Raw genomic sequence first — 15,370 nt, forward strand, 5'->3', positions numbered from 1 at the left:
TGGAGCTCTCCCTTCTAGAGTTCTGTTACCTTCTGGATTTGCTTGTTCTCTAGGCCTGCTTCACAGTTGTCATCTGGGACTTCCCTGTGCCACTTCCCTGAACTACCTCTCCTATTTCCCGAATCCCATGCCTTCCTCTTTCTTGGTTTACTCCCTCATCTTACTGAAATACATCTTTGAGAGACTTCCTAGGAAAGGATGTGTGAGAGATAATGATTTTAAATTCTTATCTAAAAAGATTATCTTCCAGAGTCATACTTGGTTTATAGTTTGACTGGGTTTGGAATTCTGGTTTCAGAATTTTGTATTCATGGTTTTATATTTATTGAGCCTCTAGTATTACTATTGGGAAGTATGATGCTCCGTAGCCTTCATCCTTTCTATGTGATCTATTTGTTTGTTGTTTATCTGTTTTCTTTCTCTCTCAATGTTTTTAGAATCCTCTATCTGTAGTGCTCTGAAATTTCACAGTGATGTGCCTTGGTGTAGGGCTTTTTTTTTTTTTTTAAATAGGTTTTATTTTTTAGAGCAGTTAGGTTCACAGAAAATTTATGCAGAAAGTGCATAGTGCTCACATATACCCTCTCCCTCCTGCACATTGTTTCTCCTGTTGACATCTTGTTTTATAACTGATTAACCAATATTGACATATTATGACTAACTAAAGATCATAGTTTACATTAGGGTTCACTCGTAGTGTTACATAGTCCTATGGGGTTTGACAAATGCTCAGTGTCATGTGTTCACCTCTACAGTATCATACAGAATAGTTTCACTACCCTAAAAATGCCCTGTGCTCTACCTATTCATCCAGCCTCCTCCACTGACTGCCTGGAAACCACTGATATTTTCACCCTTTCTATAATTTTGCATTTTCCAGAATGTCATATGGTTGGAATCGTACAGTATGTAACTTTTTTCAACTGGCTTTTTTCACTTAGCAGTATGCATTTAAGTTCCCTCCATAGTTTTTCAAGGCTTGATAGTTCCTTTATCCCTGAATAATCATTATGTGGATACACCACAGTTTATTTATCCATTCACTTATTGAAGAGCATCTTGGTTGTTTCCAGTTTTTGGCAGTTATGAATGAAGCTGCTATAAAGATTGGTGTACACTTTTTTGGTGGATTTAGGTTTTCAACTTATTTGGGTAAACACCTAGGAATATGATTGCTGGATCATAAGATAAGCCTATGTTTAGCTCTGTAAGGAACTGCCAGACTGTATTCCAAAGTGGCGGTACCCTTTTGTATTCCTACCAGCAACGAATGAGAGTTCCTGTTGTTCCACATCCATGTCAGCATTTGCTGTTGTCAGTGTTTTGGATCTTAGATGTCCTAGTAGGTATGTAATAGTATCTCATTGGTGTTTTGACTTGCAATTCTTTAATGACATATAATGTTGATCATTTTTTCATATTCTTATTTATCCTTTGTACATCTTCTTTGGTGAGGTTTTTATTCAGATCTCTTGCCCATTTTGTAATTGGGTTGTTTGTTTTTCTGTTGTTGATTTTTAAGAGCTCTTTGTATATCTTGGATACAAGTTTTTTATCAGTTTTTTTTTAATGTATTTTTTCCCAGTCTGTGGCTTCTTTTATCATTTTCTTAACTGTGTCTTTTCAAGAGCAAAAGTTTTTAATTTTAATGAAGCCCAACTTATCTTTTTTTTTTTTTTAGTGGATTGGGCTTTTGGTGCCACCTAGATTTTTTCCTATGTTATCTTCTAGGAGTCGTATAGTTTTATATCTTACATTTAGGTGTGTGATCCAATTTGAGTTCATTTCTTAGAAAGATTGTGTCTAGATTCTTTTTTTTTTTTTTTTGCATATAGGTGACCAGTTGTTCCAGCACCATTTGTTGAAAAGACTATCATTTCTCCACTTAATTGCCTTTCCTCCTTTGTCAAAGATCAGTTGACTATATTTGTGTGGGTCTTTTTCTAGGCTCTTATTTTGTTCCACTGATCTGTTTGTTCCTTTGCCAAAACCACACTGCGTTGATCATCATAGATTTATAGTAAGCATTGAAGTTGGATGGTGTCAGTTCTTCAACTCTGTTCTTCAATATTGTGTTGGCTATTCTGAGTCTTTTGCCTTCACATATAAATTTTAGAATCAGTTTTTAGATATCCACAAAACATTATGTTGTTGCTAGGTGCCATTGAGTTGGTTATGACTCATAGCGACTCTGTGTACAACAGAACAAAATACTGCCCAGTTCTGCCATTCTCACAATCATTGTTATGTTTGAGCCCATTGTTGCAGCCACTGTGTCAGTCCATCTCATTGAGGGTCTTCCTCTTTTTTGCTGACCCATGATATCCTTTTCCAGGGAATGGTCCCTCCTGACACATGAGATGAAGTCTCGCCATCCTTCCTTCTAAGGAGCATTCTGGCTGTACTTCTTCCAAGACAGATTTGTTTGTTCTTCTGGCAGTCCATGGTATATGCAATATTCTTCACTAACACAATAATTCAAAAGCACCAATTCTTTTTCGGTCTTCCTTATTCATTGTCCAGCTTTCACATCCATATGAGGCAGTTGAAAATACTATGGCTTCGATCAGATGTACCTCAGTCCTCAAGGTGACATCTTTGCTTTTTAACACTTTAAAGAGGTCTTTTGCAGCAGATTTGCCCAAGGTAATGCATCGTTTGATTTCTTGACTGCTGGCTTCCATGGCTGCTGACTGTGGATCCAAGTAAAATGAAATCTTGACAATGTCAATCTTTTTTTTATCATAATGTTGCTTCTTGGTCCAGTTGTGAGGATTTTTGTTTTCATTATGGCTGTAGTCTTTGATCCTCATCAATAAGTGCTTCAAGTCCTCTTCACTTTCAGCAAGCAAGGTTGTGTGATCTGCATATGGCAAGTTGTTAAGAGTCTTCCTCCAATCCTGATGCCACATTCTTCTTCATATAGTCTAGCTTCTTGGATTATTTGCTCAGCATATAGACTGAATAAGTATGGTGAAAGTATACAACCCTAATGCACACCTTTGCTGACTTTAAAGCATGCAGTATCCCCTTGTTCTGTTTGAACGACTGCCTCTTCATCTACGTACAGGTTCCTCATTAGCACAATTAAGTGTTCTGGAATTCCCAGTCTTTACAGTGTTATCCATAATTTGTTATGATCCACACAGTTGAATGCTTTTGCATAATGATTAAAACACAAGTAAGAGTCTTTCTGATATTCTCTGCTTTCCATCAGGATCCATCTGACATCAGCAATGATATTCCTTGTTCCAGGTCCTCTTCTGAATCTGGCTTAAAGTTCTGGAAGTTCCCTGTCAATGTACTGCTGCAACTGTTTTTGAACCATCTTCAACATAATTTTACTTGCATGTGATGTTAATGATATTGTTCAATAATTTCTGCATTCTGTTGGATCACCTTTCTTTGGAACTTACTGGAATTTTGATTGGGATTGTGTTGAATCTGTAGATTAAGTTGGGAAGAATTGACATCTTAATAATACTAAATCTTTCTATCCATGAACATGGACTATCTCTCCATTTATTTGGATCTTCTTGGGTTTCTTTCATTAGAATTTTGTAGTTTTCCTCATATAGATCTTGTACATATTTTGTTAGATTTATACTTAAATTTTTTTTGGTGCTAATGTAAATGGTTTTGTGTTTTTAATTTCAAATTACAATTGATCATTGCTGGTATATAGGAAAGAAATTGACTTTTGTATATTAGCCTTGTATTCTATTAGTTGAAATCAACTCAATGGCAACGGGTAATCCTGCTACCTTGCTATGATCACTTACTAGTTCTAGGAGTTTTTTTTTTTTGGTGGGGGGGGGTCAGTTCTTCGCGATTCTCTACATAGACAATCATACAATCTACAAACAATGACCATTTTATCTCTCCCATCCTAATCCGTATAAAAAAGCCAAAAACCAAACCTGTTGCTGCTGAGTCAATTCCAACTCATAGCAACCTTATAGGACAGAATAGAACTGCTCCATAGAATTTCCAAGGAACACCCAGTGGATTGGAACAGCCAACCTTTTGGTTAGCAGCCATAGCTCTAAACCACTACACCACCAGGGTTTCCTCCTAACCTGTATACGTTTTGAAATTTTTTATTATTTTTATTTTATTTTATTGTGCTTTAGGTTTTTTTAGGTGAAAGTTTACAGAGCAAATTAGTTTCTCATTCAAAAATTTATACACAAATTACCAAATCAATACCATTCACAGTAGCCCCCAAGAAGATAAGATACTTAGGAATAAATCTTACCAAGGATGTAAAAGACCTATACAAAGAAAACTACAAAGCTCTACTACAAGAAATTCAAAAGGACATACTTAAGTGGAAAAACATACCTTGCTCATGGATAGGAAGACTTAACATAGTAAAAATGTCTATTCTGCCAAAAGCCATCTATACATTTAACGCACTTCCGATCCAACTTCCAATGTCATATTTTAAGGGGATAGAGAAACAAATCACCAACTTCACAGGGAAGGGAAAGAGGCCCCGGATAAGCAAAGCACTACTGAAAAAGAAGAAGAAAGTGGGAGGCCTCACCTTACCTGACTTCAGAACCTATTATACAGCCACAGTAGTCAAAACAGCCTGGTACTGGTACAACAACAGACACATAGACCAATGGAACAGAATTGAGAACCCAGACATAGATCCATCCACGTATGAGCAGCTGATATTTGACAAAGGACCAGTGTCAATTAACTGGGGAAAAGATAGTCTTTTTAACAAATGGTGCTGGCATAACTGGATATCCATTTGCAAAAAAATGAAACAGTACGCATACCTCACACCATGCACAAAAACTAACTCCAAGTGGATCAAGGACCTAAACATAAAGACTAAAACGATAAAGATCATGGAAGAAAAAATTGGGACAACCCTAGGAGCCCTAATACAAGGTATAAACAGAATACAAAACATTACCAAAAATGATGAAGAGAAACCCGATAACTGGGAGCTCCTAAAAATCAAACACCTATGCTCATCTAAAGACTTCACCAAAAGAGTAAAAAGACCACCTACAGATTGGGAAAGAATTTTCAGCTATGACATCTCCGACCAGCGCCTGATCTCTAAAATCTACATGATTCTGTCAAAACTCAACCACAAAAAGACAAACAACCCAATCAAAAAGTGGGCAAAGGATATGAACACACATTTCACTAAAGAAGATATTCAGGCAGCCAACAGATACATGAGAAAATGCTCTCGATCATTAGCCATTAGAGAAATGCAAATTAAAACTACGATGAGATTCCATCTCACACCAGCAAGGCTGGCATTAATCCAAAAAACACAAAATAATAAATGTTGGAGAGGCTGCGGAGAGATTGGAACTCTCATACACTGCTGGTGGGAATGTAAAACGGTACAACCACTTTGGAAATCTATCTGGCGTTATCTTAAACAGTTAGAAATAGAACTACCATACAACCCAGAAATCTCACTCCTAGGAATATACCCTAGAGATACAAGAGCCTTCATACAAACAGATATATGCACACCCATGTTTATTGCAGCTCTGTTTACAATAGCAAAAAGTTGGAAGCAACCAAGGTGTCCATCAACGGATGAATGGGTAAATAAATTGTGGTATATTCACACAATGGAATACTACGCATCGATAAAGAACAGTGACGAATCTCTGAAACATTTCATAACATGGAGGAACCTGGAAGGCATTATGCTGAGCGCAATTAGTCAGAGGCAAAAGGACAAATATTGTATAAGACCACTATTATAAGATCTTGAGAAATAGTAAACCTGAGAAGAACACATACTTTTGTGGTTACGAGGCGGGGAGGGAGGAAGGGTGGGAGAGGGTTTTTTATTGATTAATCAGTAGATAAGAACTGCTTTAGGTGAAGGGAAAGACAACACTCAATACATGGAAGGTCAGCTCAATTGGACTGGACCAAAAGCAAAGAAGTTTCCGGGATAAAATGAATGCTTCAAAGCTCAGCGGAGCAAGCGCGGGGGTCTGGGGAACATGGTTTGCGGGGACTTCTAAGTCAATTGGCAAAATAATTCTATTATGAAATCATTCTGCATCCCACTTTGAAATGTGGCGTCTGGGGTCTTAAATGCTAACAAGCGGCCATCTACGATGCAGCAATTGGTCTCAACCCACCTGGAGCAAAGGAAAATGAAGAACACCAAGGCCACACGACAACTAAGAGCCCAAGAGACAGAAAGGGCCACATGAACCAGAGACCTACATCATCCTGAGACCAGAAGAACTAGTTGGTGCTCGGCCACAATCGATGACTGCCCTGACAGGGAGCACAGCAGAGGACCGCTGAGGGAGCAGGAGATCAGTGGGATGCAGACCCCAAATTCTCATAAAAAGACCAAACTTAATGGTCTGACTGAGACTGGAGGAATCCCGGTGGCCATGCTCCCCAGACCTTCTGTTGACACAGGACAGGAACCATCCCCGAAGACAACTCATCAGACATGAAAGGGACTGGTCAGCGGGTGGGAGAGAGACGCTGATGAAGAGTGAGCTAATTATATCAGGTGGACACTTGAGATTGTGTTGGCAACTCTTGTCTGGAGGGGGGATGGGAGGATAGAGAGAGAGGGAAGCAGGCAAAATTGTCAAGAAAGGAGAGACTGAAAGGGCTGACTCAAGAGGGGGAGAGTAAGTGGGAGTAGGGAGTGAGATGTATGTAAACTTATATGTGACAGACTGATTGGATTTGTAAACGTTCACTTGAAGCTTAATAAAAGTTATTAAAAAAAAAATTTATACACAAATTATTTCGTGGCATTGATTGCAATCCCTGCAATGTGTCAGCACTCTCCCCTTTCCACACCTGGTTCCCCATTTCCATTCGTCCAGTTTTCCTGCTCCTTCTTGCCTTCTTGTCTTTGCTTTTAGGCAGGTGTTGTCTATTTGGTCTCCTATACTAGATTGATCTAAGAAGCATGTTCCTCATGTGTGTTATTATTTTATAGGCCTCTCTAATATTTGGCTGAAAGGTGGACTGTGGGAGTGACCTCAGTTCTGAGTTAGAAATGTATCTGGGGGCTGTAGTCTCAGAGATTCCTCCAGTCTCTGTCAGACCAGTAAGCCTGGTCTTTTTTTTGTGTGTGTGTGAATTTGAATTTTGTTCTATGTTTTTCTCCCACCCTGTCTGGGACCCTCTAATGTGACCCCTGTCAGAGCAGTCAGTGATGGTGGCCGGGCACCATTTAGTTCTTTTGACCTCAGGCTGGTAGAGGCTGTGGTTGATGTGATTTATTAGTTCTTTTTGGACTAATATTTTCCTTGTGTCTTTGACTTTCTTCTCCTTTGCTCTGGATGGGATGCGACCAACAGATGTATCTTATTTGGCCAATCACAAACTTTTAAGACCGCAGATGCTACTCATCAAAGTAGGATGTGAATATTTTCTTTATGAACTATGTTACACCAGTTGACCTAGTTATCCCCTGAGATCATGATCCCCAGCCCTCAACCCCAGGAACTCAGTCTCTCAAGGTGTTGGATGTGTCTAGAAAGCCTCTAAGACTGTGTTCCCTTTGAGCTCTATTATGTATATGTATCTACTTGCTGTACATACAAATATGTATGTAAAATATCCACAGGCTAACCTGTGTATGTATGTGGGTATACTCCCATATGCCCTCCTTCCCCTATTCAGCATATGTATCTGCCTGTGTATCTGTTTTTAAGTTATTAGTTTTAACAAATCTGTATACTTTCTATTTCCATTACTTATATAATTGCATTAGCTAGGATTTCCAGTATGATGTTGCATAGGAGTGGTGAGTGGGGATATACTTGTCTTGTTCCCAGGTTTAGGGTGAAAGTGTCTAGTTTTTCACCATTAACTATGATGTTAGTTATAGGCTTTTTTTGTACATGATCTTTATCAAGTTGAGGAAGCTCTCCTCTATTCCTAGTTTTTATCATGAATTGGTGTTGGATTTTTTCAAATACTTTTCCTGAATCTATTAATATGATCATATGGTGATAGTAATAACATTAGCTGATTTTTTAGTGTTAGATCAGCCTTGCATACTTTGGATAAATCCAACTTGATCGTGGTGTATAATTCCTTTTATACATTATTACACTTGATTGTTAATATTTTGTTGAGGAATTTCGTATCTGTGTTCATGAGAGATATTGGTCTGTAATTTACCTTCTTAGAAATGTCTTTGTCTGGTTTGGTATTAGGGTAATGCTGGCCTTGTAAAATAAGTTGGAAAGTGTTCCCTCTTCTTCCATTTTTTGGAAGAGTTTGAGAAGAAGTGGTGTTACTTTTTAAATGTTTGGTAGAATTCACCAGTGAAAACATCTGGGTGGTATAGGTGTTTTTCATTCATTTTTCTGGGCACTCAATTGATACTTTTAATCTGGAAACTCATATTCCTTTCATCCTGGGAACTTTTCATGCTGTATTTCTTGGATAATTTTGTTCTCTTCCATTTTGTCTATTCTCTGGTTCTAGAACCCTTCCTAGATATTGGGCTTTCTGAATTGATTCTCTAATTTTTAAAAATCTTTTCTCATTTTATTAGTTAGGAATAGGCTCAAAAGCATATAACAGAATACCCCAAATAATAGTGGTGTAAGCAAATACAGGCTTGAAATACAGGGGTAAACATTCCTGAGCTAGTATGGCATGCCCAGGTCAACAGAAACTGAGGCGCCTTCTTTCTTTTGCTCTGCTCTTCTTGGAACATGGATGATTTCTGTCCTCAAGATTGCTTCATGGCCCTGAATAGGTGCTGGAAGGAAGAAGGGATGAATGACAAAAAGAAGTGTTCTGACTATCTGTCCTCCTTTTTAATGAGCCTTCTTAGAAGTTCCACTTAATAATTTCCACTTAAATCTCATTGCTCATAGTTTAGTCATGCCTCGCTGAAAAAACAAAACAAAACTGAGAACTGTAGTCTTTTAGCTGAGCATATTGCAACCCTGAGTAAAATTTGGGTCCTGCTACTAGTGAAGAAGAGAAAAAAGAATCTTGAGTAGGCAACTAATGGTTTCTGTATTTCCCTTATTTTGTATTTTTGAGTGTTTGTTCTACTTTAAGAGTTTTCTCAACTTTGTCTTCTGAATCTTCTTTTGAATTTTTTATTTTATCTTTTCTATTGATCAATATTTTAATTTCTAAGAGTTTTAATTACAGAATTATTGTTCCTTTTTAATAAAACCTTGTTCTTGGTGCATGGATGCAGTATTTTTTTTTGAGTACTATATTTTTTATTGTGGTAAAATATATATATAACAAAACATGGATGCAATATTTTTTATCTCTCCAAGTCACTTTGGAGTATGGCAGACCTGATTTTGAGTGCTGACTTTGGTACTTACTAGCTATGTGACCTTGAGCTGAGGCTTTCAATTTTTAAAAATGAGAATTCATGTTGTGTTAATTACCTCTGTATTTTTCATATTATAAAAAGTCTGTGTGAACATTACAATAACCCTGAAAAAATAGCAAAATAAAACTTGAAGAAATCATTCAAAACAGTCATTTTTAACGATTTGGTATTTTCATTAGCTTTTCATTTTGACTGATTATAACCAGACTACAAGTTTTTCAAAAGTAACAGCACATAAATTAGAAGAGTATTTAAGAGCTAGGCATGTATTAGTCCCTTAATTACACATGTATTAGAAGAATGAGTGTTGCCATGAACCAGAGACCTACATTATCCTGAGACCAGAAGAACTAGTTGGTGCCCGGCCACAATCGATGACTGCCCTCACAGGGATCACAATAGAGAACCCCTGAGGGAGCAGGAGATCAGTGGGATGCAGACCCCAAATTCTCATAAAAATACCATACTTAATGGTCTGACTGTGACTAGAGGAATCCCGGTGGGCATGGTCCCCAAACCTTCTGTTGGCACAGGACAGGAACCATTCCCGAAGACAACTCATCAGACATGAAAGGGACTGGACAGTGGGTAGGAGAGAGATGCTGATGAAGAGTGAGCTAATTATATCAGGTGGACACTTGAGACTGTGTTGGCATCTCCTGTCTGGAGGGGGGATGGGAGGATAGAGAGAGTTGGAAGCTGGCAAAATTGTGACGAAAGGAGAGACTGAAGGGCTGACTCATTAGGGGGAGAGCAAGTGGGAGTAAGGAGTAAGATGTATATAAACTTATATGTGACAGACTGACTTGATTTGTAAACGTTCACTTGAAGCTCAATAAAAGTTAATTAAAAAAAAAAGAATGAGTGTTGCATCTAACAACATGCTCAGTACACCTTTCACCTTGAATTGGTTTCCATTTACAATAACAGGCTATAGTAATATATCTACATACCCAGGCTGTTGTGCTCAAAGGTATCTATTTTACAATAGCTCACTCAGGCTAGGGTCATGGAACATATGCAGATAATGAACAGATTTTTATTATTTGTGTAAAAAATAGTGACCTATTAAAATTTTTTTATTAGCATACATCTGTAATTGCTTTTATATATGTATAAGCAAAGAGAAAAACTGGATAAAGAACTAGTAACAGTGATTTTTAATGTATATATTTTTAAGTCTAGTGAGGGGATCAGGAATAGGCAGATAATGGATGGCGTGGGAAAGAGATTTTACATTGTATACATTGAAAAAATTTTAAAAAATTGAACCATGTGACTGTGTTACCTGTTCAAAAATTAAATGAAAATTATACACATTTAATGTATTCTTCTGATCATGTAATTATTTTTAGTTGTACATTTTTTTAAAATAATTTAGTTGTACATTTTTAAAGAAATGAGATATTTGAAAAGAAATATAGAGAGACATTAAAATGTAAAAGCTACCCATAATCTCATACCCCAGAGATAACTACTGTTAATATTCTGATACATTTCTTCCAGTTACATATATAAAAGTGTATTTATATATATTTTTAAGATTGGGATATACTATGTAATGTTTTATATTCTGCTTTTTCTCCCCGCTTACCAATTATATTATTTGTATCTTCCATATCACTGACAATTTGCTTTGAACATCTCTTTATTATTGAATATTTAGAGGTTGTTTCCAATTTTGGGCTATTATAAATAACTTTGAGATAAATTACATGATACATTAATTTTTTTGCACATTGTGTCATCTGGGATAAATTTCCAGGAGAGAAATAACTGGATCAGAATCCATGATCATTTGACAAGTTCTTGTTAGATATTGATATGTTGAAAGGTGTTTTTTTTCTGATAGGATAATATACAATTTTTCCCCCAAGGAACATATGAATGATAAGAATATCATCAAAGCCGTAGAACAGCAGCAGCAAGCGGAGGAAGATGAAAAGATTAGAAATTTTATCAAAGCAAAGAAGCGTCTTACACAAATGAGGAATGAAAAAGAAGCTGAAACACACAGGTAGGCCATATCTTACATAATTAATAAAGTACTATCTGAAATTATTTTATTACAAATCAGAAGTTGTGATATGAGAGTGGTTTTTAGGAACAGAGGTCTTGTAATTTTACGTATGACTAGGTCATTTGGGGAAACTCTGGTGGTGTAGCGGTTAAGTGCTACAGCTGCTCAGCAAAAGGTCGGCAGTTCAGAGCTACCAGGCGCTCCTTGGAAACTCTATCGGGCAGTTCTCTTCTGTCCTATAGGGTCACTATGAGTTGGAATCAACTCGACGGCAACAGGTTTGGTTTTTAGGTCATTTAGTGACATGATTTCAGTTTGGGACATGTGAGTTGAGGCATCCTTGGAATATTGAGGACATCTACCTGGATGGTTGGAAGTACTGGTCTGCTAGAGTGGTGTGAGCTGGAGATAGATTTGAGAGCCATTGGTATATAAGTGGTAGTTAGAGTTGTGGATACAGGTGGGCTCACCTAAGGAGAGTAGGTAAGAAACACAAGTGGTAGAGTCCCTAGGGCATGATAACATTTAGAGGTCAAACGGAGAAAGATAATATGAAGGTTCAAGAATAATTTCTAGAGATTGGAGGAAAACCAGAGAAACATCAAGGGAGGAGAGTGTCAGTGAGAAAGGAGTAGTCATCAGCATTAGATCTATAGAGGGATTAAATGAGATTTTTAAATGAAGCGTCCATCAGATTTAGAGGTCATTGCTACTTTAGCGAGCAGTTTGGAAGGGAGGATAGGGTAGAGAAAGAAGTAAGTGGCCAGATTGCCATACACAGTGTCTCTATCCAGATCATAATATTCCCTTGTACAAAACCTCTGATGGTTTTGCATCTCCCTTAGAGTCTTTACAATGGCTTATAGGCTCTAAAAAAACCCCCAAACCAAACCCATTGCTGACAAGTTGGTTCTAACTCATAGCGACCCTACAGGACAGGGGAACTGCCCCTTAGGTTTTCCAAGGAGCAGCTGGTGGATTCGAACTGCTGACCTTTTGGTTAGCAGCTGAGCTCTTTAACCGCTACACCAGCAGGGTCCTTTCATAGTCTCTATATCCATCCTAATTCCCAGCTGACCCAGCCCCATCTCTCAGACTCACTTCTTATGATTCTCTACTTCCCTCCCTCAGCTCTACTCACACTGGCCTCCTCCCTGAGGAATGCTTACCTCCAGAGAACATAAAGCTTGCACCCTTAACTCTTTCAGGTCTTTATTCGAATATTACCTTCTCATTGAGGCCCTTTCTGACCACCTTTTTAAAAATTACACCTCTTCCCATTTCTTATACCTTTAGCAGCATTCTTTTTCCTTGTGCATGACATAACAGTATATTTTGTTTATTGTCCTTCTTTCCCAGCTATAATGAAAGCCCCACAAGGCAGAGATTTTTAACATTTTTGTTCACTTTTATATCCCTGGTGTCTGGCACATAGTAGGCGATCAATAAAATGTTTAAAATATTGTTTTTGAAAGCCTAGCTGAAATGGCATCTTTTCTATGATGACTTCCTTTTTTTTCTTTTGTTCATATCACTTTATAGCTTTCTCAGAGCATTTATCACCATTTGCCTTATATAGTTATTTGTATAAATGCCTTTGCTGCATTTTAGATTGTAATTTCCTTGGGGGCATACACTATGTTCATTTTCACATTTATCAGACATTGCTTTGCACGTAGCATTCACTCAGTAAATTGGTGAATTTGTCACTAAATTAAAGAGTAGTTTTTGCCCAATTTCCTAAATGAAAATGCTTCCATTCCTTCAACAAACATGCATTTCTTATTAATGACTTGCCAGGCACTATGCTTGGCCCTGGACCTCAGGAATCTCACAGTGTTTAAACAGAGACAGATACGATAAACAGATAAAGTCAGTAAAGTACTATGAATACATTGCAGACAGGGTATAATAAAGGGATGGATATTTATTCAGGATTTTGATAACTTTTATTGCTATTTTTATGGTTTTATTTAAAGGAAGACCTTTATTTACTTTTATAGCCTAAGTCTTCAATATTAGAGTAAGCAGGATAGTCTAATAAAACATTTTAAAGTATTTTTCAATGTGGATAGTTTTAACACATTATCCCATTTATGTGTAAGTAAGCTCATTTATATACCCACTCCTTGCTTAACGACTGTCTTGTTCTCTGACATTTCCCATTTACGACAATAGTAAAAAATTTACAGTCCAACTATTTTGTGCCTTAACGATGTAGGTCTGGCAGTAGCAAACAGCGAGGTGCAAGGTGAGAGTAACACTAGCTGTGATGGTTATGTGTCGACTTGGCTGGGCCATGATTCTTAGTGGTTTGGCAGTTATGTAATGATGTAATTTGGCAGTTGTGTAATGATATAATTTGGCAGTTATATAATGTAACTTGGCAGTTATGACATGATGTAATCATCTTCCATTTTGTGATCTTATGTGGTCATCCTCCATTTTTACATAATGCTGATTTTTACCTAATGACCTGGTCTTTGGAACCTAACCATGTTGATAAGTGAGGAGTGAGTGTATATAAGTAAGATCATACTATGCATATTACCCTTGTGGATTTTTAGACTACTTGTTACTTTATAATTATAAAAAATAATTTCCACTTAAAACAATCAAGATATATAAGAAACAATGGGGCTTCTTTCATTTCTGTAGGAGGTTGTAAAATATCTCAGACTCCTTAACTATATTATACTGCCTCTGTAACCATTCTGTTCATGAAAATGTGACAAGTTATGGTTATTTTGTTATAGACTAATGGAAGAAAGAAGAGAAAGAATTAATAACTTCCTGAGTGAACTAATAAAAGAGAAACTTGACAATGAAGATTTGATTATTGCCAGAGATATTGCAGAAGCTGAGGCTGAAAGGGAAAAAAGAGAAATTGAAAGATATGAAAAAAACAAAGAAGAAGTAAAAGCGATTGCAGAATATAGAGCTATTGTGGTAAACAATTCGGTTATGACAAATAAAAATAAAAAGATAAATTTAAGCTCTTTCCACTGTGGTTTCACCCCCCCACCTCCCTGACCAAAAACTGGCAGAGATTTTAAAAACAATGTATAAATTATCCTCCTATATTCTTGAAATCAGACCATGTTTTCTCTTAACAGAAGATGACAGGATAATCAATTACAAATAAGATATTTATAGATACAAAATAATCTTTTTTCTTTCAGAGTCATCTGAAATGCAAGGATTATTATTCATGTCATACAGATTTTTCATTTGAATTAAAAAAAAAGTCAAAATGACCCTATTGCATTTCCATATTACTTAATTCTTCAAAAGTTGTGTCCTACAAGACTGAGTGCTATAACATTTAAATTAGATAGTTTACAAACACTGTACCAATTAATCTTTCACTTACAAATATCTTTCCATCTTGAGAAGATCTTGGTTTTGTGCTCCTGAATTTTCTTTTTCAAACCTAGAGATTGGTCTGTATCACTCTACTTAAGTTTTCATTGGGTGTTACCTGCGATTAAGAAAATAAAGCAAAACCAAAGTAAACTGGCCATGTGGGTCTCAAACAAGCTGCATACAATTTTCTGCATTGCTGCTGGCTGATCTTCTGCTTGGAGCTTTCTAACTCTGTACGTTATTAGAAAGCACTGGTTGCCAAAACTGGTTTTAATTTCTTTCCTTTGCCTTTTAACATCTAGATGAAAAACAAAGAAGAAGAGGAAAGACAAAGAAAAATAAGCGCTAAAGAACAATTGCTGGATATCCTGAAAGCAGACCAGATTTTTTTGGAGCATGAAAAGGAGAAAAAACGCAAAGCTGATGAAGAATGCAGAAAAGTTCAAGATGCCCATATTCAGCAAATGGTAATTATTCCTTAATGCACTTACTTATTTTAGCAATAATTATGTTATATAGAACTCATACTAGTTTTCTATCTCCCAAACAGTTTGCTTTTTTAAGAACAAATGATCATCATGGTTATGACATAGTAAATATCAAAAATGTGAAATTAGTTTCTGTTTTTATCT

General features: G+C 36.8%; 1 protein-coding gene across 1 annotated transcript in view; it reads left to right on the forward strand.

The window, feature by feature from the left end:
• Positions 1-15,370, forward strand: part of CFAP210 (cilia and flagella associated protein 210) — a 60,090-nt gene that overhangs the window by 33,085 nt on the left and 11,635 nt on the right. The window contains exons 6-8 of the mRNA XM_003405801.4: positions 11,230-11,369; positions 14,129-14,321; positions 15,041-15,205. Of these exons, the coding sequence (XP_003405849.1) occupies positions 11,230-11,369; positions 14,129-14,321; positions 15,041-15,205 (498 nt within the window). The remainder of the gene's footprint in view (positions 1-11,229; positions 11,370-14,128; positions 14,322-15,040; positions 15,206-15,370) is intronic.

Source organism: Loxodonta africana, chromosome 6 (assembly GCF_030014295.1).
Source record: "Loxodonta africana isolate mLoxAfr1 chromosome 6, mLoxAfr1.hap2, whole genome shotgun sequence".
NCBI classification, from domain to species: Eukaryota; Metazoa; Chordata; class Mammalia; order Proboscidea; family Elephantidae; genus Loxodonta; species Loxodonta africana.